Source organism: Manacus vitellinus, unplaced genomic scaffold (assembly GCF_001715985.3).
Source record: "Manacus vitellinus isolate BGI_N305 unplaced genomic scaffold, ASM171598v3 scaffold_0_pilon, whole genome shotgun sequence".
In the NCBI taxonomy this organism is placed as follows: domain Eukaryota; kingdom Metazoa; phylum Chordata; class Aves; order Passeriformes; family Pipridae; genus Manacus; species Manacus vitellinus.
The window spans coordinates 17826107-17850212 of NW_021938789.1; the positions used below are offsets into that span (position 1 = coordinate 17826107).

General features: G+C 37.9%; 1 protein-coding gene across 11 annotated transcripts in view; it reads left to right on the plus strand.

The window, feature by feature from the left end:
- N4BP2 (NEDD4 binding protein 2) overlaps positions 1-20488 on the plus strand; it is a 35369-nt gene extending 14881 nt beyond the window's left edge. For 6 of the 11 annotated variants that reach the window (XM_018068471.2, XM_018068463.2, XM_018068512.2 and 3 more), the window contains 10 exons: positions 1065-3397; positions 4805-4890; positions 5581-5623; positions 6490-6734; positions 8137-8255; positions 10735-10870; positions 10975-11160; positions 13398-13566; positions 15358-15481; positions 16257-20488. In XM_018068471.2, the coding sequence (XP_017923960.2) occupies positions 1065-3397; positions 4805-4890; positions 5581-5623; positions 6490-6734; positions 8137-8255; positions 10735-10870; positions 10975-11160; positions 13398-13566; positions 15358-15481; positions 16257-16302 (3487 nt within the window). In that variant the 3' untranslated portion in view covers positions 16303-20488. The other 5 variants (XM_018068501.2, XM_029959943.1, XR_001920131.2 and 2 more) reach the window with 5 other exon arrangements.
- The last annotated feature ends 3618 nt before the right edge of the window (positions 20489-24106 follow it).

Here is a 24106-nt window from a genome sequence, read left to right on the forward strand (position 1 = left end):
AAAAAGCTAAAAAGTCAGTCTTCTTAGCAAGAGAACCTGAACAATACTGTTGAACAGTGAATGCATTAAAAAAGAGAGTTAAATAAAAAAAAAACAACACTACATAGTTTTCCTAATTTTTAAGAATTTCAGGATTTCTAGAAATGAGCAGTCAAGGGATCTAGTCACTTTCCAATGCTTTTTGAAATCCTCCCATTATGGCTGTGTGTTACTTTTCAAGAAGCCAATTTTGACTGACTTTCTCTTATCATAGAAATATGCTGTTGGATGTATGTTGTAGATATGAAGCACTTAAAATCTATAAAATGCTTTTTAGATGAGTGTAGTCCCAAATAGGAGCAAATTACTATTTCTAGATCTGTATGTTAGTGTTGACTTTATCTTTGTGGTAGAAGGTGAATTCTTCATGCAGAGTTACCTATTTGCTCTTCAATATACTTAATTGAAACTTGCCTGGACTTATGTTGGTTGTATACATGACTGTTTTGTAGTGGCTAATCTGAATGATGCTGTGTATCATAATGCAGAGGAACCTAGATTTTATTGTAGTTATTATTTCATTTGGGTTTTGCATGCTTAACGTATTTGAAATGAAATTGGCACTGATAATTAATGGAATGTAGTTGACTGCGAAGAATGGTCTGACAAGAAATGGCACATGCTCTCCTAGTTCTAGATTTTATTTAGCATTAAGGCATCAGGAGAGAACAACAGTCATTAAATAAAAGATTTGCCAGATTTACCAGATTTGCTATCTGAATGAGGAAATGTCTGGCAGCAGAGTGTTTCAGTACATAACTGAATGCTGGGAATGGGGGAAAATTGACTCCTGAGAAAGTGTTCTTAGTCTTGTTCTGTAGTAAGAAGGGGATACTTACCAAGGAAAGTTGGTCTTTCCTTAGCTCCTTTTTTGTAGAGGAGCGTTGAAGTTAGGGCTAAGTTGTCATAAATTTGTTTTCCTCTCAATAGAGGTGTAACTAGAGTCAAACTCTCACTCTAGTTCTAACTGGAGTTAAAGTAGACAAATGCTTTAAGAAGTTTTATGAGTTTATCTTTTATTCCAGTTTGTGTTTCAGAAAGACAGAGGCACATTCTGATGCAAAGGAAGAACCACCTTTTGCTGTGGAGCCTCTTGAATTAGCTGAAGTTGATAAAACTTCTCCCCATAATTCTCTAATATTAGAAAGCAGCTGTGATCCTGAACGTTTTCAGCAAGAGGAAAAAGAAATAAAAAATAACTCAGCGGAACACAATTCTGAGAACAGTGCTGTTCAAGATGACTTGGATGTCTGTTTATCAGAGTGCATCGAAAAAGAGCTGCCCTTGGAGAAGAAAGAAGAAAAGGGAGAAAAAGTAGAAAAAAATGCTGAAACAGAAATAGATGATGTTGATGTGATCACAGCTGAAGAGACTGCGAATTTGCATACAGGAGGAGCTGAGGAACACAGCGATAACAACACTGTCAATGTTCAACCTGCAGTTCAGCAGTCGGGTTCCATATGTATGGAACCAAAATCAACACAAACTAGTAACACAGTGGAACCAAGCAGTTCAGCTTTTGACACGTCAGGGAAACCTGAACTACTAAACTTCCTGGGTGACTGGCCTGTAGAACAAACAATGGGACAGAGAGTCAAAAGATCTAGAAGACTAGAAAAATCTTCTCTGAAGAGTGATAAGGAAAGTGAAACTCTGAGTCAGCAGCATCCTGAGATTGGTAAAGAGCAAGTGGGCCTGCCTGAGACATACACTGTTGAGAGAGGACATGAGAAAGAAAATCTAGCCTCTAGCTGGTCCTCTATTAGTTCAGATAAAGTTACACTGGAATTGCAAATGGTAGGACATTGGCCTATCTCAGCCTCATTAGAACAGAGACAACAAAGGTCAAGGAGAATGAAAACAACAAATCAGTCTGATGAAGGTAGAAATCCTGAAGGTGACATTGACATAAATGCTCTTGAGACTGTAGATGTGCTTTGTGGGACACCCGTGAGCACTGCAGAGCAACCAGATATAAAGAGTTTTCCTATGCACCAAGATGAAATAGTAGCCAGTGAAACAGGAGGTGAGGAAAAAAGCCAGCAAAATAAGAGAACAAAGAAACATCACAGATTAGCCCTCACTTTTACAAACAACAGTTTGCCCCATCCCAAAGAAGAGGACCACTTGTCTAACCTTAACACTACAGAAGAGAAACAGGACACGTACTTATGTAGACAAAAAAGTAGCCATTCACAGACTGAATCACAGGACTTTGCTCTCCTCTGGAGATTAGAAAAGAAAATGCTTTTTCCTGACACTACCAAAGTATTGCATGGCAGACTAGATGGCTTCAAACCCAAACACATTGATAATGCCTCAGATTCTCAGGAAAAAATACCATATCGAGTTACTTATGATAAAAGTACATTTGTAGAAGAAAGTGAACTTACCGATATTGATGACTCTGAAAAGCTGGATACACTGTGTAAGCTCTTTGAGTCTGTTTCATTTGAAGCTCTGAAAGATCTCTATGAAAGATGTAACAAAGACATAGACTGGGCCACAGGTTTGCTGTTAGACTCTGAAGAAAAGTTATGCAAAGCTGTTGATACCGAATGCTTTCAGGTAAGAGAAGCTGAACCAGTTGTCGCAGACCTTGATTTCAAGGCAAGTACAAACTGTGATGAGAATCTCAGAGACGGCGAACAGACAGCAAAAGTGATTGGGACTGGTGGTATCTCTGAGGCTTCAGAAGGTAAGAACTCATCACTCAGCATTGCAGAAAGTAGGGCTGCCAAGGCAACTGTGACAGATGCTGATGTACCTGACTCATTCACTGCTACCTCACTGAATGATACAGAGGAACTGAAAAATTCCATGGATGCAGCCCCTAGAACCGACACAAACAGCTCAGCAGCAGGTGTCACTGAGCTGTCCATTTCAGGAAAGCAGTCTGTGGAGTCTGAGAGTCTTGCTGAAGAAACTGTAAATAAGCCATCACTTTTACAACTTGATGCAACCTTCTGTACACCCGTGACTTTGCCTCATGGTCCTAACACAACTTCTACCAATTTGAAATGTGGATTAAATAATGAAAGTGACATTAATCCTTCAGAAGGCAATGCAGAGAATTCCAAAGTGACTGCTTCTTTACTGGAAAAGGATCATGTGCTTCTGGTCAGTTCTAGGAGTGATAAAGAAATGGAGGTGGATAAAGAAACCTGGGAAAGTTCTGAGGAGATATGTGGTAAAGAAGAAGTTGAAAGTCCAAGCTGGTCTGCAGCTAAAGCCAAGAGACAAAGCCCTGTACCAGCATCACATGCAGCTTTCAGTATAGATTGCCTAGAACTAACATTACCTCCTGAACTGGCACTCCAGCTGAAAGAGATATTTGGGCCTGTTGGCATTGATGCAGGTATGGGCATAATTATATCTGTGTTTTTATGAAAAAACCTTGGTTTAGGTAAGAAAACCTTTATTTATTTGCCTGTGCTTTTTTTCCTTCATGCTTCAGTTTTAGGGATTAGATTTGCATAATTCCTCATGATACTGTTTGCTATTGTTAATCCAAAAATGGAACTGAATTAAGTGTGGCATAAAATATAAATGCAGTAATGCTACCGTTTGCCTTTGTATTTTGTACATGTGCATACTTTAAAATATTAAGAAAATACATGGACTTATTTGCATTTTGAACAACAGGCCTTTGAGCCTATATTCAAACTGAAGAGATATTAAGATGATGAGGAATATGCAAATTGTGGCTGATTAGGAAAAAAAGAAAAAAGAAAGCTTTAGACATCAGTAAAGTTGGGGAAGGAGAAGATAAATGGTTTAGAGAGAAGATGAAGTGTGGCTGTACTTAAAAGATGAAAACAGACTAGTCTGTTGCTGGGAGATTATGATTAAGGAAGCCACAAGCAGCTTGAACAAGCATCTCAAAAGTTACAGACTGATTGAAAAAGGAAGAGAAGAAAATAGAAGGAATATACAGCTTGGTGGTTTTCTCTCTCTTTCCCCCCCCTTTTTATTTCTTTTTTTTTTTCCTCTTTTATCCTGAAGATTACTTGATGTGATACCCCAGATACCTGATTTATTGGTGGGTTTGACTGCTGGCCTCTTTGCCTTCCATGCCTACCTCATCAAAAGAAAAAGTTTGTTTCCTATGGCAGAAAAGTGTTCTATTGTGTCTGAAATATGCCCTGCATTTTTATTTGACACATATGTACTTCTTGCTTTTTTAGTTTTGAAAGGATGAGAAACAGTATCAGAAAGATCTTTTAGGGAAAAGATGTATCATTTTGATACCATGACGATTCCTGCCATTTTCTTTAGAATTAGAGGTGATATTTGGAATTTGACTCTCTGAGTTTGTGTGTTTGAAAGAAGGGATGTGACTGATGTTGGGCTGTGGTGGGTATGTTGTGGCACAGAAGAGCAGTTGCCATGTGGATTGCAGTGGAATGGGGGAGTCACAGTTTCACGAATGAAACTGTTGTAAATTAACAATGGCTTTGTAAAAGAAGGTTTTGCTAGAAAAATGGAAAAAAGGAAAAACCGCCATTGTTCGGGTAGTCACATTTCAACAATATACAATTAAAGTTAACTTGCTTTTTTCCTACCCTTTCTGAGTTTTTAAACACCAGATAACAATTTCTGTGGAATGCTTTTTTGTTGTTGAACTTGGCAGTTGCAGGTTTTATTCAAGCCTGACAGTTTATGCAGAATCTCCAGAACTAGAATTTATAAGTCCTGGCTATTGTACTTTAATTGCTAAGTTTTGTAGAATGCTTTAATGAATATATTTTCTTTGTTCCACAAGGATCACTGACTGTTGAGGATTGTGTGGTTCACATTGATCTAAATTTGGCAAAAGTGATTCATGAAAAATGGAAAGAATCTATTCTGGTTAGTAGATTTCTTGCTTGTGATGTAGTATGGCACACTTGTGCTTTATCAGACCATTCATCTCCATATTTCTTGGTCTAAATGTGTAAGGACAATGATAAAATATAATAGTAATTTAAAATATGTGGAGTATATCAGTATGTCATAACAATCAACGCTGTTGAAAGTTTAAGGTATGTCACGAGTGCCTCATTGTGAAACTGAGATTCTTAAAAAAGAAGGATGATAGTGCACAATTTCATTCCAAATTGATCGAAAATTCCACTGGCCAAAACTTATTATTGTTTTTTTGACATGTAAAAAGAATTCTTTTATTAATTATTCTGTATACAGAACATCTCCATGTGCATTAATTGAGATGAGTTCTCCAACCTGTGTTCCTTCATAGCTATATGAAACTTTGAGTGTTTGGGGGTAAAATTTTTGTTTGGTTTATTTAATTAAGGTTATGAAGTCTTAGCAGTGGGGCATATTCCTCTAGTCTGTATTTTCAGAAAGATAATTCTAGCTTATAAATTCCACTTCATAATTACTTTTCTTAAATATACTTCTTTTAAAATATTGAATCTTTGGGAAATACTGTGAGATCTTATTTTGTAGCTGGCTTACTTAGAAACTTCAAAGTTTACTTGAAGTTTTGCTGTGAAATCTATAACTTATAACTCTAATGATTTTACTATTTTTATTTAGAAGCGTCAGAGGAGAGATGAATCATGTAAGTTGTCTGCAGAAGGTATGTTGTATATTTTTCTTAATTGTAAAAATACTTAGGTCTCATTATAAAAATATTTAATTCTTTGAAACTTAAGCAAGGATGCAAATATTCTGTCTGAAAAATGATGGATTCATTTATTAAGCTAAACTATATTGCCCTTGGATCCATTTACCTTTCTCTTGTGGAGGTGTGGGGGAGGGGAGAGAGGTTAATTATAAGCAGAATCACTAGTACCAGGTAGATGCAAGCAAAGAGCCTATCATTTTGTGTAATTCAGACAACTTAAAAAGAATCTCTGGCTGAACCAGACAGCTGTTTGGTGACTTCTGTAATATCTGTGACAAGAAAAGATGTGGTCAGAGAATTACTAGCAGAGTAAGATTTCTGCAGATGAGGGAGGGAGGTCAGAAATGCAACATTCACATGTTGTTCTTGTCAAAGATGATTGTAGCAGGAAGGTGGATGCCTTGTTCAAAAAGTGTTAACATCTCTGGCAACCCAGTTTTCATTCAGCTGTTGCTATTAACTCGTAGAAGTGTAAACCCAGATTCTCTTATAAAAGCAAACAACTCCACACACAAACTTAAGGTATCTACAGGGTAGTTTACAGCTGTAAGATACGTCTTAACACTTGAAAATTTGGTGAGGAAGTATGATTGTTTGCTTTTGTTTCACAAAGTAGATAAAGATGATCAGACAGTCTTTGTAAAATGGAAGTGAGGAAGGTGAAAACAATGTGTTGGTTTCTGTTTTAGCATTAATAATCTTCTTTTAACAAAACTCAAACTGTCTAGGTTAAAAAACTTGTCTTAATTATTTTGGCATTGCTTGTATATAAGCTAATAAGTATTTTATTTGTCACCTCATTTTTATTGCTTTTGAAGGTCCTACTCTGATTCAGCAAATAGATACAGATGACTCAGAAATGCTGCTATCTCAGAATGCAGACAGTAAAATACAGAAGAAAAAAATGAGCTGGGCTTCAGGCACATCTAATGACATACAGATGAAAAAAACAGCAACATCAGACGTTTTTCCTTTTATGGATCACTGGAATGCTCAGATTCAGAAAGTTTCTCTCAGGCAAATAATTTCTGAAGAACTAGCTATGCAGGAGAGACAGGACATGGTATGGATAGTGCCTGTTTTTTATGCAGTTTAGATTTACTACCAGTAATAAAACAGAGTGTGACTCTGGTGACTCATATTTGTGCTGCGAATTACAGCCTGAATTTGTGAGACAAATGCATGCCAATTAGTATTGTTGGTTACTGTGATACAGGAGTTTGCTTTTGGTAGATGGTTCTGTTTGAAAAATAGTCTCATTTAGAATGAAGTATTTTGATTGTTTCACAAACAGATCATGGTACATTTCACTGTATAGGTTAGCATTTCTGTTTGGTTGAATCTTTTTTGATTGCTCACCCAAAAGCAAAGAGCAGTGTGATTTGCCATGCTTTTGATTGTGACAGCAATATCAAAAAAAGTTCTTAATTGGCTCCATGCCTTGTTTGTTTAAAAGTGTATTGAATTGATTTTAATGTTTTGTAAGGAGAACCTACAACACTTCTAGCAGATGAGACACTGAAATAAGTACTTGAGGTTAATTTCAAGCAATTCTGTACCCTCTGTCAGAATATAGTAAATTTTTAATAGATCTTTACCGGTTCTTTATTTTCTACACAGTTCCCATACCCTGCCTGTTGGCCTGTGCCTGATACTGCCCTCTGCTGCCCCACTGGTGGTCAGAGTAGGCGTTTTAGTTTGTAGTTGTCTCTGATAAGCAGCTGTCCTAAAATAGAGGAGCTTTGAACTGGTAGAGAAAGTTGGCCGGATTAGCCTGTACTTTGAAAAATGGCTTATGGATTCTTTCTTTGAACTGTGTGTATGTGTCCTACTGATAAAAACAAGTGTCGTATCTGCAGCTTTATTTTCAGTTTGAATTCATGGAGCTTGGCTTTATTTTGACCCCTTTTTTTTTTATTTTTTTTAAATCAATATTGGAATGATGAGTCTGATTTATTTTGAGTTATAACTATGTCATCTTCTCAGATGACTTTACAAATAAGAATATTACAGTACAGCTTCAGATACAGCAAACCAAAATTGTTTAGGCTGCTTAATAATAAAATGTTGTTTCAATCCCAGGCCCTCAGTATAGAGAAGAGAGGTGGACTTTGCACAAGCTTAGCAGTGGACTAGATAGACTAGTAGGGAATAAATTCCAAAACCTAAGTTCCTCCTAAAAAAATCCTCCTTTTACTTTTTCCAAGTTATGAGGGAGCTCCAGCTGCATAACTTCAAATGATTGCAGAGTACTGCAGTGGTGTATAATAGAACTCACCTGTCCTTCCTTATGCTGATCAGTGTGGCAGGCTGATACTGGCATGTTGTCATTGCTGTGGGTGCATACCAACTGAGTAGATATTTTTTAAATCTTAACAAATAACAGTAAAGTTGATTGGCTCCCCTGTTATGATATTTTTTTCTAATCAAGAACTTGTAATATTTTTCTTTTGTCTTCTGGGTAGAATCGTGTTCCTTCTACGGCTAGAAAAGACTGTGCTGCTAAACTAAAGGAGAAGCAACTTTTTGAGATGTTTCCAACTATTAATCAAAGTTTCTTAATGGATATCTTCAGGGACAACAAGTAAGAAATCTTTAAAGGTTTTTGTGAAAATGGTACTCAGTAACATTCTGTAGTGCACATTTGCTGTCTTAAATATTAAAGAGTTAAGATACTGCTAAAAAATGGCTTTTTACAAACTAGCACACTTTTTGGTAATTTAAATAAAGGCAAAATTAGGTGGTCTTAAAGGCAAAAAGGGCATAAAAACTCTCAGTGTAGATTTGTTTTTGTTTGGGTTTTTTTTGTGGAGGGGGAGAACAGACAGTTTCTTTCACTGGGAGAAGAATGTCTCTGGCTATTGACCACTGGCTGATTGTCAGTGTAACTGCATATTTGCTCTAGAGCTGAGATTTAAATCAAGTGGGAGAAATTAGTGGGTGTGGTAATAATAAGTTAAAATGTCATCTGCCCAAGAGGAAAAGTACCATCACCTGATGTTAGCTGTGAGTACTTTCCTGGCTACTACAGCAGCTCTGAAGGAATGATCTTCATCTCTTCCTGCTGACATTCTCTCTTTTGCAATATATTTCGGGGGTGCATGTCTACCTTCTTAAATCCAAGAACTGAACTTCTCTGAGAACTGAATTTTTTTGGAAAGAAATGTCTTTTTTTTTATCCCCAACCATTTGAGTGTCTGTCTCTACACATGGGTTTGCATGCCTACCTCTCAGTCATTCTGCTTGTCCAGGTTGTTATAAAAATCTTTCCTGTTTAAAATATGTCCTTCATCCATCTCTATAGCTCATACATTTCACCATCTCTTGTTTTTCACATTCGAAATTCTCTTCATAGTGTTGCATTTCCCAGAATCTGTCTTTACTCTTGATCAGTCTTTTTCTTGTTAGCTTACTGAACAGCAAGAATAAAGAAGAGGGCTTATTAGAAAGCTGATGGCAGCTGATGTAGTATTTAATTAAATTTAATAACAAAGCTTGACTAAAAATACAGGGATTTTCCTTCATAAGAGTTTCAGAAAACTGAGCTAGTTTTAAATTAGTATGTATTATCTAACCCTGACCAGAGAAGATTTAAGATAAAGTATCTTATCCAACCCAAAAAGCAGCATTTACTTATGTCTCTTTGATCAAGGTAGGATGCAATTTACTTTAGTATGTCATTTTCCTTTTAATATTCAAGTGCCCCTCAATTACGATTCAGTCAACCAAGATTGCATGTATGTTGACGCCAGTAATGCCAGGAAGTCTGCAAGCCTTTTTGCAATAAGGTGGAATATTCTGTTCCAGTGGAATATTCCATTCCAGTGCTTTATTTCCAATGTAGTCTATTTCTGTAACAATATCAAGGTTTGTAATATGCCTTTTGTTAAATATAGCACCTACTATATATTTGTGTTGTGACCCGCCCCAGAAATGGGAGGGTAACCCAGGTGCGTATGAATAAATCTCATGAGATGGATTAGACTGAAAGGACACTGAATAATCAGGGTTTGTAAACATATATATGTAGGGTTTATTTTAGAACAATTTTGTTTCGAAGGTAAACAGGTATGTTGCCATGTTGGGTGTTATCATTCTACAGCAATACAACATCTGTATGTATGTTATCATCTATACAGCAGTATAGCAACATTAAAGCATAGCAATATAGTACTATTAAAGCATAGTAATATTAAAGCATCTATAGCAGTAAAGCAATATTAGAGCATAGCAATATAGCACTGTTAAAGCATGGCAATATTAGAGCATCTATGCAATATGGCATTGTTAATACTAAAGCATCTGTAGACTAAAGCATAGCAATATAGCACTATTGAAGCATAGCAGTATTAAAGCATCTATGTCAATAAAGCATTGTTAAAGCATAACATCTATAGCAATAAAGCATAAAGGTAACACTTAAAGAAATGCATAAGGGAAAGAAAGGATAAGGGTGGAAAGAAGTATACAGTCACTGCCCACTGGGTCCAACAATGAAACTTGGTAGTTGCAGCTTCCATGTCTGTTGGTTGAAGTGGTGGTCTTGGTCCATTGGGGTTGGGGGAAACCCCCCCCACAACTCAAAGATGTTATGAGTTACTATACACTTCCAGCTCAGGTGGGAATGCCTTGTACCTCCCTGGGGTGGGGAGTTTTAGAATGTATAGTGTCACGGGACCATGCCATGAGCCTCTGACATCTCCAAAGACAGCTGCAGCTGCCTATTGTGCCAGCATCAGTCCTGGTCCAGCATTTGAGATGCACAGCCCAGGCTAGATGAGGACATTGGCATGATAAAAGGGATTTTCCTGCTTTGCAGGACTTGCTTCTTCTTAGCCTCTTCCCTTCCTCAGACCAGCATCTGCACCCAGGATATGGGACACTGGCACCCACTTATCTGATCAGAAGGTCCTTTGGCAGTATTCAGGGAGGGGTGGGCTTTGCTGGGTGAGCAGCTGCTTCTTTTCAGTTTGCAAAAGTCTTTTGGTAATCTTAGAATGTGTAAATCTTTAACTGTTTCAGTCTCTGACAGTGAGGTCACAGATTTTACTTATCTTTTACAGCTACTCTTTAGAACAAACTGAACAGTTTCTGAACTGTGTCCTGGAGGCAGATCCTGTAAAAACAGTTATAGCTCAAGAAAATGTTCAGCAAAATGAAATTGTTACTTCTTACAGTGCAAAAAACCGGGAGAAGAAGGTATTTTTATTTTTTTTAAATAGAACTTATAAGGATATCCAAAGCTATGTTAATGAAAACACCCTACAATGCATACTTATGTTCAACATTGCAAATTCCTACAGGCAAAAAAATGTAAGGAAGAGGATGATCCTTTGAGTGAAATATTTCAAGACTTTGAGTATCCACAATATGATGATTTAAGAGCAGAAGCTTTTTGTCACCAGCAAAAGAGAAAAGAATGTTTGAAAAAGGCTGGGGAGGCCTATCGGATGGGTATGAAGCCTGTGGCAGCATTTTATGCACATCAGGTAAACTTAAATATTGTGCTTTTTGTCTGAATTTAGGGAGGTACTTAAATACTGAATTGGCAGTGATAAGGAAAACATTGTGCCTACTAGAGTTGACACATTTGCTCAGTTACTGTTCCCTGTGTAATTGTTATAAGTGACAATTACAAGTAAACTCCCTTTCATAGAATTGATACTGGCACAGGAAGCTACGTAACCAAATTCAGTGTGAGACCTCATGAAAGGTGATACTTAGTGCTTAGTCACATATGTTCTGTTGTCCTAGATCTCTCTCACATCCACAAACTTGTAAGCACCAAAATTTGTGTCCATGGGATCTGGCCAGGTTCACTGGGGTATGACATGTACTGCAACAAACATCAATTTTTGAATCCTCTGTATGTCTCTTGGGTTCCTCTTAATTGGTGCTGAACTGTTTTTAGTTTTTTGTACTTTTTAGGAGTCAGACAGGTATTAAGATGTGATCTTTTGCCACAGAATCACACTTGTTTCATCCACCATAAATCTTGGGCAAGATTGCTGCCTGCTGTCTTTGCTTCTTCATTTTGTCTGTCTTTATGGCTACAGTCAGTCTTGGGTTGGGATAAAGGAGGTGGGGCATGTTAGGCTTTTCACAATTCATCTGGTTTTGGCATGTAGATCTGCTGCTGATTAGTCTTGTGTGCTCTAGCCTTGGAGCACAGGCTCTCTGGTCTTGTTCAGCCACATTTCTCTGTATGTACCAGTTTGATTACTGCTGATCATTGCAGTTGATCATATTCTTGATTTTAATTATCAACTGTTCTTGTAACCAGCGTTCCTGTACACTGGTTTCCTAGTGCCTTCACAGGAGACCCTTCTATTCACACCACTCTTAAAAATTCTGTTACAAATGTCTTCAAAGGCAACAGTTTTTCCCTGATCTAACAGCATATAAAAATTTGGTAAGAATTCACATTATAGAGGCATTTAATTCTAACCTATGAATTGCATTATACAGAAAAAATGTAATAATAAATCACTTGAATTTGCTTATTAAAAAAGCTCTCATATAAATGGTATAACTCTGAATGTTTAGATTGTTACTGTGCATGTAGAAAATACTGATTATCAGTCTTTATAATGAACTTATGTTCTTTATTCATACATTCTTGAAGCTTTTAGAAGTTCTAAACAAAGGTCTCCATGATTTTTAATAGAAATCTAATTTCAAGTCCTCTCTTTTGTTCTGTTCTTAGCCATATGAACAAATACAATCTGGAAATGCATTTATTATACACTTTCATTTAGGTAATAAAAAGGCAAACTAAGCTACCTTTATTCATGAAAAATACTTTATGCTTGGTGGCCTTTGTCTTGAGAATCCTCTGCAAGTGAGAGTTACAGAGCTGGTGTCTTGGTTCTGACACTAATACACTTCAGATAATCCATTTAAATAAAGTGTAAGACAGACTGTCACTTTTGTTCTCTTGAGCCCGTGTCAGTCTAATACCTGGAGTTAAGTCTTCCATTCCTTTTCAGACTGTGCCTGCAGATCTTCAAGGCCATAATTTGTTGCTTTGATCTTTCAGACTTTATCACTGCAAGGTTCATGGGAAGTAGTTGGTAGTTGTTTACTCTGTAAGATGACTAACTTTGTACTGCTTCTTGGCCCTCGTTCCAGAAGGGGCTATATTGACCTTGTCAATCATAAAAGATCTGTCAAAAGTATTAGGAGAGATAACAGACAACTATTTAAAAAAAAAAAGAGCATTTACTCTTGGCTTGTCTGAAATTTAGGGGAATGCGTTCAGAAGACTTAACCTCAAATATAACAGTCAACAGGTTTTTCCTTAGCTATTGGGCAGTTTCTGTGACATTGTTTCATTACAATTTTAGCAAAATATTTGCAGAAAATAAAAATCTGCTGTTATAAGAATAAATCTGAAACTCAGCATGGAGTGTAACTTTTTAGCTTATGTAAAGACCTTATGGTTATGTGCCTTGTCTGGCATTTTTTTTTCCTTGTAAGGCTTTTGTTACAATTCCTTCTTTGTGCCAGCTTTGAGTAGTTCCTTATGAACAGGTCTCATGAAATCCCCTTTTTAGTAGGTCTCACTGAGCCTCTTGCAGAAGTTCTGTTGCAATTATAAATTTTACTGCTTCAAACCGTGAGCTAAAAGCACCCCGCCAGTCCTATCATTTTGAAACCAATGACCAGTGTGGAGCTTAGATTATGTCTTGGTGTGTAATAGTCACTACTGTGCTTATGAATAAAGAGTCGCCTTCACGAGCAGAAGATGAAGGAAGCCAACCATGCTGCTGCTGTGCAAATCTTTGAGAGAGTAAATTCTTCCTTGCTGCCTATGAATGTGTTGGATTTGCATGGTCTCCACGTGGATGAAGCTGTGAATCAGTTGTCCAGAGTGCTGCAGGAAAAAAGTGAAGGTAGGGTTTAGATAATAATTCTTACTCCCTAAGAATTATTCTCCTCATTTTCTACTAAGAAATCATGATTCATGGCAATATTAGAGGAAATTAATTTAATTTAATAACGTGTGTTAAAAACAACTAGTCTTTGTGCTGTCTTATTTTCAAAGTACCCATGGTTTGTTTTTCTTTGACATGACAATGATTCTTGCTTTTTTCTGTCTTGCACCCTACTCCCAACCCCTGTACTTCTTTGAAAATCTTTCTTCTGTTTTATCTTTTTTTTTTTTTTTTTTGGTATGGTCTGTCCTTCTTGATATTTTTGACTGAGGTGATAATGCAAACATTTTTGTCATCTTTGCAATACTTTGCTTTCTTAATCTTTAAAGAAAAATTATTATGTTGGAATTCTAACCACAATGATTATATTGACTTGAACTTTTACATGAAAGTGTGTGATTCGAGCCATCTTTCAGAAACTTCCCTATCAGTTTGTCGGCAGGATCTCTTGAGATCAGAATACTGCTGCTTCCAGACCTGTCATTTTCTGCAATTTTGCTTGAGGGCTCATTTTTTTTCTTCCAGTAGAGTGTTCAAGTCCTTCATGAGTGTACTTGCTGTAAAAAGATACGTTTTCTGCATTGCTAGTTTACCCTATAACTTTAAGCACACTGGGAATGCTTTTATAAGAAATATTTCTTACACAACATACTACTGCACAAACCTGATTTTTTGAATCTGCTACTCCACAGAGTATAAACAAAATTGTTCAGTGGGGCCTTAGATAATCCTTTTCTTTCAATATGCAATAAATTGCATTATGTTGTGCTATTCTTGCAGTGATATTTGTGTAATTTAAGCTCTAACCTAATGCTTTTTAGAGCTAAATTTCCAGAACTGCATTTACATCACGAGTCCTGGAATTGATAGTAGTGGCTCTCTGTGCAGTCCATTCACCTAAATCTAAAAAAAAAGTTAATTTCAGTGTATGGACATGGGAAAGAGGTCAATACTAGGAACTTTTTGCTGACAGTAAACTGATATAAAACCTAAATAAAGTTATGCAAGAGAGAGAGAGGGAGTAGTTGAGGAAAGATGTCATGAGAACTGATAGTTCCAAACTGGCAAATCTTGGCTCATTTTGAGAATCCAGTTTAATATATTTTTTTCCTCTTTTTCAAACTCTTCATCAGTTGAGGTTCAGAAGTTATCTCTGGGAAGAGAGCAATTTCTTTTGTTATCAGGGCTAGATACAGCTCATGGAATGTTTTGATCTGTTGATCATGCTCCAGCATAGCAGAAAATAATCCAAATAAGTGTGACTTAAATGTCAAAAATGCTGGATTTATATTTTCTTTCTTCTTAATTTCTTTATTCAATAAAATGATATTTCTTTATTCACATTAAGATACAATATGAAACAATAGTGTCACTTAAAAATTGAGTAAATTACACTCACCTCTTTTAATTTTGCAATTTAAATTCATGTCACAGGATGTAAATTCCAATTAAGTATTAGATGACAGAAACAGTAAAGCTGCTATGAAATTAGAAGGATTTTGTGATGATCACAACATGCATATTGCAAGCAATCTAGATTTAAAAAGCTTGACTATGTTTGTTTTTCAAAGTATCTTTTTTAGAACAGGGGAAAAATGGCTATTTTTACATAAAACATGCATAGCCAGCATGGCAAAGCAAGGTTCTGAATCAGTAGTGAGAGTTTTCAGAAGAATGCATTGAAGGTATATACTAAATGCCAACTCTGCTGAGGGAAAATTTTAACTGTTACAATTCCTGCTGTTACAGAGCACCAGCAGACTGGTGGTAAACCATATCTCACTGTTATCACGGGAAGAGGAAGCCATAGTCAGGGAGGAGTTGCTCGCATCAGACCAGCAGCTATCAGATACCTCACAACCCACAACTTCAGGTGAGTTTAGATTTTTGTTACCGATACATTTTTTTTTCTCAACCCACATTTAACTAACTGAAAATTGAAGTTAGTTTTAGAATACTATTAAGCAATATCAGAGATGAAGGCAGGTGTGCTGTTTCAGATTAAAGTAAATTTACTGTTTCACAAATGCAGTGCAATCATGTGACACAATAGCACTTTATACAGGGCACCTATTACATGTTAGATCCTTTCCTCTGAGATAGTTCAATTACATATTTCCATTCAAGGTTGCTGTCTTTACTGTGAAAAGTTGTTAATCCTGCTTTTTATTGGTTCTCAATACCTGCCTTAGTGCTCAGTTTATGGGGAATAGCAATTTAGCAAGTCTGGGCCAGCATCAGTGTGTTTGCTGCTTTTTCTCTAGAGCACTTTGTGAAGGTGACTCAAAAATAACATAGACTTCTGTCCCTGTTTCCTTCTTACCTTCTACAGAATACAAGAGTTAAAATCCATTTTTAAAGAAGAGGGAGTGAATGGGAAGCAGGAATAGAGGAGCAGAACGAATATAACCAAGAATACTGGGCAGCTTTTTCTTAAATTTTTATCTTAGTTTCTGCTATTTCCAGCTCTTTGCATCTCCAGATTCTGTAAAATCCTCCTTTACTGTCACATTCGAGTGCTGATTTCTTGACTCACATGCACGTATCCTTGACTGAGAACCTTACCACTTTCCATATGTTTGAAGATTGAAGGAGATGGCATTGCACATAGCTTTCATGGTGAAGATTCATTTTTTCTTGTTTTATAGGTTCACAGAAATAAAACCAGGTTGCCTGAAAGTCATGCTCATTTGAGGAGTTGTGGAGAAGAGGAATATAGAAACTGAGGTGTGTGATTACATCCAGATTACAGAAAAAAGACCGATGTTTTGAACAACTCTACTAGTATTTTGTAATCTGTTTTAAAGGATGATATTTTATTAGAAATTACTTCAATTTACAGTAAGTGGTTTTGTCATAATGTTTCCAATAAAATTTTTGTGTGAAATGGATCCTTTTTTGAACCTGCAAAAAAAGAAGATACTTAAGGGATTTGAAGTCTCAGAAATATAGATCAAGAATTTTGCTGAGAAATACGTGATGTCTTAAAGGGAAGTTAAGGTATGATTTTTAAATATAACTGTCTTCTCAGCATACCTAATCTATTTCTTTTGACCCTCACACATTTTGATTGCCGTGACTTCTGTGCTTTTAAAACATAGTACCTTGTACAGTTATTTTGTGATTCAGAACTTTGTGCTCAACCCTTCAGAAGAACAAAAGGAGAGAGTGAAACTGGGCAACTACTGATATTTCAAATACAGTTACAGCTGAGTGCTAAATATTTCCAGGTTTCTTCAAAAGTCTGCTTTAGTGGTTATGTTGTGATGGGTTGACCAGTTCTATTGTCTTTATTCCATTCTAAACTTCTCTCAAGTCTGGAAGTTGCATATAATGGCCTGTGCATTAAGGCCAGCTCCATGTTTGGTAATTTTGCAGACTTAGTGTGGTTTGTTAAAGGGAAACACACAATGCTGTAGTTCAGTCTCTTCTTACACATGGCTAATACTGTAATTTTGCAGGAAATGCCCTTACATTTTTGCCCTTACCATCTACTGGATTAAAAGTGTTTCTTATTTTATGGCTTTTTAAGTGAACCACATTGAGTACTCTTTCACTGTGTCTAACAGTGATGTCTTCATTCTCTGTGTATTAAGTTTGGTTTCCTTGTAGAAAATATGATTGTGAAACATTTTAAATGTATTTTTTACATCAAAGTGAATGCTTATACTGCACTGGTAATTGCCTAACTGGAAAGTCTGAGAGTACAAAAGTTCTGGTTTTGGTGGTGTGGCATAAGCATCTAGAAATACCTATGTAAAAAAAAAATCCAAAACAACATAGAAAAACTGCAAACAAAACCTCTCCACGATGAAATATAAACATCTGTACTTTGGCAAATGTTTCCAGTAGACAATCAGAACACTTTTTAAAATAGAAATATCTTCTAGAATGCATTACTACTTTTATTTACATCTTTGCCTCTTGAAATATTCATATTCTTAAAATATTAATTTTGTTTTAAGGCTTTTTCAGAACAGGTCTGAGTTTTGTATTAGGAATAATATTAATAGGTTAAAGATTAATGGGAGTGTTTTTAAAGTTTTTAACCACTTTTGCAGGACCTACATGCACATAAGAGTTTGTGTATGAATCCATATGTGTGTGCAAGTTCTGCCATTTGTGTGCATGGGTACTAATAAGCAAGGAACTTCTGTGAGAAAAACTGTCCACGGAAATAGATTTCACTTGAAAATGTGTCTGTATAAGTTGCTGACAAGCTGAAAGACATGGTGTTTCCTGAATACCCATGTTTACTGCGATACATACACAGTGAGTGTAATGCACAGTAGACTTAAAAATGAGTTTGTCATGCTTCAACAGATATAATAATGTTTTCATGGTGATTTCAAGTGGAAGAGTAGCTTGAATAATACTTAATCAAAGGGACTCTTTCTAAAATAATAGACTGCCATAATAAGTTTTATATTTTTTGTGGGTACTTAGTTCATCTGAATTGTGTCCTTTCTCTGTTTCTTTCTCTCTGGCCTGCTCTGGTCACCAGTGGTGAAATTCAAAAGACCTGTGTCCCCCAAACAGCACTAGCAGAGTGCTGCCACTGCACGATGTCCTGTGTGGTGAAGCCCACGCTTCATCCTCTGTGACAGTGCCTAAAATGGACTGAGGTGCCGTTTAGGCAGTTGGCCTCAAGACAACAGTTCAGACTATCAGCTGTCTTGTCCTAGCAGAGCTAGGATTTTTATTTTTCACCAAGAGCTGTCCCTTGTGCTCCTGAACAGGTTTTCCTTAGTGCTACTGTTTATAACAAATTAAGGTACAGCTCTCTGGGACAGCTCTTTGAAGTACCAACCCTGTTGATTGACCTGAGTGGCTGTTGCGTGTTGAGCTTCTGGATGCCCAAGCCCTACAGTGATGTGCTTGTAAACAGGAAAGTACCAACACTTCTGGTTTTTTGGGGAGGGAGCCTGATTCATTCAAGCATATTCATACCATTCCCGACATGAACAAAGACAGCTTAGATTTTATTTTGAAAGATGAACAGAAAGAGTTGTTGTCTTGTCCATCTGTTCATCATAATCTAGTTGACAACTTTACCCTGGAGATAAGAAACACTCAGCTTTTTGCCTTCTGGCTTCACAAGTGGATGATAATGGTGGCACTTGACTCTCACTTCCCCAGAAAATGCTCTGACCAATGTGCTCGGGACTATTTTTGAAGTCGCCACTTCCTGAGCCTCTTTCAAAATCGCCACTGCAAGCTAAGAGTGCAAGATCAAGGGGACAAATGAGGTTGAAGAATTAAAAGTGCATAAACAGTCTCTGGAAATGGGCCAGGACTTTTCAGAAAAGCAGCTGTCCCCGCTGAGCTTCAGTGTCCTTCCATAGTCCTATTTGGATAAATATGTTTAAAATGTTCCGGGCAAAACCTCCATTGCTCCACCCATTGCTTGGAGAATTTTTTTTCAGTCTGTCAAAAGTCAACAGAGAAATTCACAGCTTAAGAGCAGTTTGGGGTAGTTTTCTCTCTTCCTCTTTTAATTGTCCTTTTGGGTACAGGTTGAGGTTCGCTAGAGTGCTCTACTTACTAAACCCTGTCTGGTTATAGGCTGATCATTCACCTAGTATAAGTTGTTTGACTACCAGCTGAACTCTGATGGAAGATGATGGTTTAAAATTGTAACATGGGTAGAACCAATCTTGCCTCTATTGAAAATAGTGACAGAGCCTCTGTCAGCTTCAGCAATTCAAGATGAGGCACTGCAGTTCCAACTCAGAGAAAATATGATGAGCTCAAGCTTTTTCTTTTTTAGGATCTCAAGCATGTGCTTAAAAGCTGTGCTGAGCTTGATGCAGAATGGAGAAGGAGTTTAGTGCACAGTGAGTTAGTAAGTAGATTTTTATCAGTAAGGATCTAAGTAAGTAGAGTTTTATCAGTAAGAATCTTCATGCCTTCAGCTACTTGCCAGTATTCCAGAAACACAACACTGGAGATCTTGTATTCTCTGACTGGTTTTATAATGTATTCTGTGACAAATTCTATGAAATATAATTGTTTCCAAATGGTATTTTAAAGTAGGTTACATTTTAGAAGTTCCAGCCTTTCTGATGTCTTTTACAGTTACATCAGTGAGAATCCTGAAGTATCATGTAAATTCTGTATCATCTTACACTTTTAATTAAAACAGCAGTATTGCCACCAGCACTCTAAAATAATGTGTGACTGTTAAAATACCTATTTTGTGTACCACTTTTTATTCTGTTCTTCAGCAGCATGTGATTGTGATGACTTTAATATATGACTTTTGGTGTCTTTTTTACAAAACATTTTAATAGTTATCCCACATTTTAATTTAGGAAAATTATCCTGTTTTTATTGTACAAAATTAATGCTTGTGCTAACATTGATGGGTGATCTTACAGTAAAAAAAAAAAAAGACCCAGAGGTGCAATGCAAAAAGTTGTCTGAAGTAATGTGACCGCTGAAAAACATTTCAGTTGATTGTGAAAGTAGTAGGGCAAAAATGTTATTTTAAAAAATATTTCAAGATATTTTGGCTTTTGCTTTTAATATCATGTGGTACCTCCCCCCCAAACCCAACCAAAACCCAACTGTTCATGCTATTTCAGCTAAATAAATTGTGCAGAGGATTAAATGACTATATGTGAATATGCATGTGAAAAGACCTAGTACTGCAGCTACCACTTGTAAAAGCTGTTAGGACCAGTAAGTATATTGGAAGATATAAATTTCTATTTTTAAATTAAAATAAAAAATGATTTTTTTATTTGTATAAAGTTGTAATTTTGCTGTTAACTTTAACTTTCATTTTTTACTGAAATAATTTTGTAATCTGCATTTGGAATTTCTAATGTGAAAAGGAATTTACAAAATCTAGTTTAATAAAGATTTTTTGCCACAATTATAGCGTTCTGTCTTTCCTTGGAAAACCAGGCTTCAGATTGTATCAGATTTTGTCAAATAGTAGCCTTGGAGTTCTTCATGAAAGCCACTTGCCTTGGCTTCAGGATACCATCTGTAGGGAGATGAAGCAACCATCTGCAGGCATAAAAAGGAACAGAGTTGTGGCCTGAATTTCAGTGTTGCAAGTGGGAGCTGAATGCTCACATTACTGAAAATGAGGATCATGGTGTCAGATTTTTTTTTTTTGGCCTGAAGTAGCTGAAAATATGCTATTCCAGCCTAGCTTACTTATGGGAGAGTGGAGCAGTGGTGTACTTTAGAGAGGCCAGTCTGACCACTGGAATCATGGGAATTTGGGGGAGGGAAGTGTTCTGGATAGACCTGATTTAGCAAGACCCTTTAGGTCAGGGCCAGTGACAGGCTGGATCCTGAGGAAGCACAACTCTGTACTGTTGTGGATTCGGAGCTAAGTAAGCCTGTCTGGCTTTTCCCAAGCCTGCTCTATTCTGGTCAGATGCAGATATTCCTTTGTGTTGTCCTGGAAGTGCAGAAAGACACCTGAGACCAAAGTGCTGGCTAGAGTGCAGCCTATTTTATTAGCTCAGTTTAAGGACAACTGGCTTTGACCCAAATTGACCCCTGCAGAATTGTTCCTATGACTTAATTGCCTTGTAGCTTGGATTGCTGCAGAAACAAGTCAGCCTTGTGCATTTCCACAGCAAAGCCCTAACACACAAGCTGTTCAAGAGAGCAGGGAAAGCAGGTTTGGGGAACACAGAAAGCTTGGCAGATCTTGTTTTAGATCTGACATGGCTGATCCCGAGCCACAGTTACTAGACCACAACATTGGTGAATGCCTTATTGGTTGTATGCTCCTTCCTTACAGGACTTCCTTCTGGCAGTGTGATTCAAGGACCAGCTTGGGGATTAGTCTCTCAAGTTGTGATGTTTTAAAGTGGAGATACTGCTGGTGGACTTGCCTTCTTTCTGGAGACAGGACTGCAGTTCAATGTGGAGACCCAGCTTAACTCCTACCCTTGCTAAAACAGTCCATCCTGATTCACTAGCCTCTGTCTCAGTTCATGCCCTTATTTCCTCTGAGTCCTGGAATAGCCCTGAGCTCCTCTCTGCTTCCAGCTCCTCAACAGCACTCTGGGGATTTCTGAGAGTCTTTCTCCCTATTTAAATATAAGAAATGGAATATTTTTCTCTGTCCTTACTTAGGGAAATAATTTGAACTTTAAGACTGACAATTGAAGTGTGGTAATATAAAAATATTGCTGGAGGCAAACAGAAATTTTCAGCCCAGATTATTAAAGCATAATTAAATATTGTGTCTGCTGGTGGAACATATCAGGTAGCTCGACAATAGGTGGTGCCCTTTCCAACGACACAGAGTGATGGTGGCAGCAGTTTTTACTGTGCCCTTACCAGAGCTGTTGTTTCTCTGTATGACAGGCACTAAAGGATGTTATTACATATCACGAGCTGTTAATTTCTTTCTCAGGGGAAGAATCCTGTATTCAGAGTATTATTTTGGTGACCTTTCTTCTTTACAGGTGGGTGGGGTAGCTTGTTTTTAAGATATACTTGCTGCTCTGTGCTAAAGATGGGCAAGTCAAGTTTATTTTTGCACTCAGGTTTGAAGATGATAATACTGGGGTTTCTCCGTTAGCTGCCCTGTGTTGGTTTTTGTAGGTTGGTTGTCTGATTGCTTGGACAGATCAGTCTGGAGATGGATATATCAGTTTGGAGATGGATATAAAGGCATTGTGCTGTCAGGTGAAGTCCTGCGCCGCTGTGGATGTTGTTGGTGGCACAGTCATCTTGAAAACCCTCATGGGGGTGGATCTTCTTGATATTGGTTGACGTTCTGCATCATGGGGGCCTGGCTGGGCTAGCAGTGGCTTCTCAGTAGTTGGCATCATTAAAAGTTTCCTTTTTCCTACAGCGTGAGTGGCTTCTACATGGCATGGAGCTGGGAGGCATTTGTCTTCTGAGGATAAGCTCAGAGAACCCTTCTTATGAACGGGGCCTGTGTTTGTCCTAAATAACAGTTAGGACCTTCAGAGGATCCACTCTCTGGGCCAGTCTGCCCTGTGTCCCTGACTGCTGGAGAACCTTTGGGATGCTGAATCAGTTCTGCAGCCTTCTCCCCCCCACATCTCAGCTGAAAATTCATCAGGGAGATGTTGAGGGAGCCTACAGAGTACAGAGATGCCTTGTAAGCTGTAAGAATCTTGTGGGGAAGATCTATGGAGGCATGTAGATGGGCCATGTCTGAGTGACCACATTGCCAGGTGCAGGCACAGGCCCTGAAAGAGCTGTGGAGAAGGCTGGCTACTGGATCCAGGCCAACATCAAGAGACTGCTGAGATGAAGAAGAAAGGCATTATAGCATGAGGGACATTATGCTGGAGGATGGATGGTGGCACCAAGTAAGGACATGGCAGTGAATTGAGAGGATGGCAAACACTAGAAGGGATCTGCAAAACCTGACAGGGAAAGGTGTCAAGTGGTGAGTGGGCAGTGCAGAGGTGTCCAGAGACCCTGAGGGGCCGCAGGATCACAAAGTAGGGTACCGTGCATAGATGGGGCACTACTGCTGGGACAGCCCATTTCCCTCAGCTCCAGTAGAGCAGTGGTGGTATATCCAAACCAGCCTCTCAGAGCAGGCTGTCACTGGCACACACCATTCAGAGGTCTTGCTGAATTAAATGTAGTAGAGAGGGCTCAACATTCTTGTTTTGTACCGTGTTCAGGTTTGGGGTCCTCTTTTAGCTTTATTTATGTAACACTTACATTTTAAGAATACTACACAGATCTTTGTCTTGACTGAGGAAAAAAAACTATGTTGCAGACTTTAGGGGTGCGGTGGGGAAGACTTGCAGTTTTGGTAGCTTTTGATGAACAAATGGGGCTTTGGCATCCAATCCACAATGGACATTATGGCAATCCCTACCACTTCAAGGGTTGAAAAAGACATTCATGTATCCCCAGTGCCACTAGAGGCCTGAGACCCTTGTGCTGTCATGCTCTCTGACCTTTAACTCAAGCTGTGGGAACAGAAAGGACTGAGGGGGACCACAGGATAAAAGCCACCATCTTGCTTTCTTTCCTCCCTGTTGTCCAAAGCTGTTTTGTGTCTTCTGTCATGGTGTTGGGTCTGAAACTAGATTTGTGTAGTCCTTGTGAGTAGGGAACATGGCCCAGGGAAATCTTGCATGACTTGGGGAATGCTAAAAGAATAGCAAAATATTAAACGCTGATGCATTTCCTCTGTGTGATCAGGATCTGATATCTACAACTTTCTTTGGGCAGTAGAACATTTGAGTGTGGCAGTGCTGCGATGACAAATGTTCTTTCTACAAGCTTGCTAAGCAACTGTATGGATCAGTATTATTTTTGTGTATCTTGAGAACGGACTCTCCTCCTGTGTACACATCCGTGGCTAGTCATACACATGGCCAGCAGAGCAAGCAGTGGAAGTCCTCTGCTTGTGCCACAGATTTAATCAGTTTGGTCTGTAAATGGAGGAATGGTAGTCCTGTCAAGTTGGCCTGTGGGAGTTCTGCATGGTAGTGCTTGCTCCACCGTCAGCTAACTCTTAAGGCAT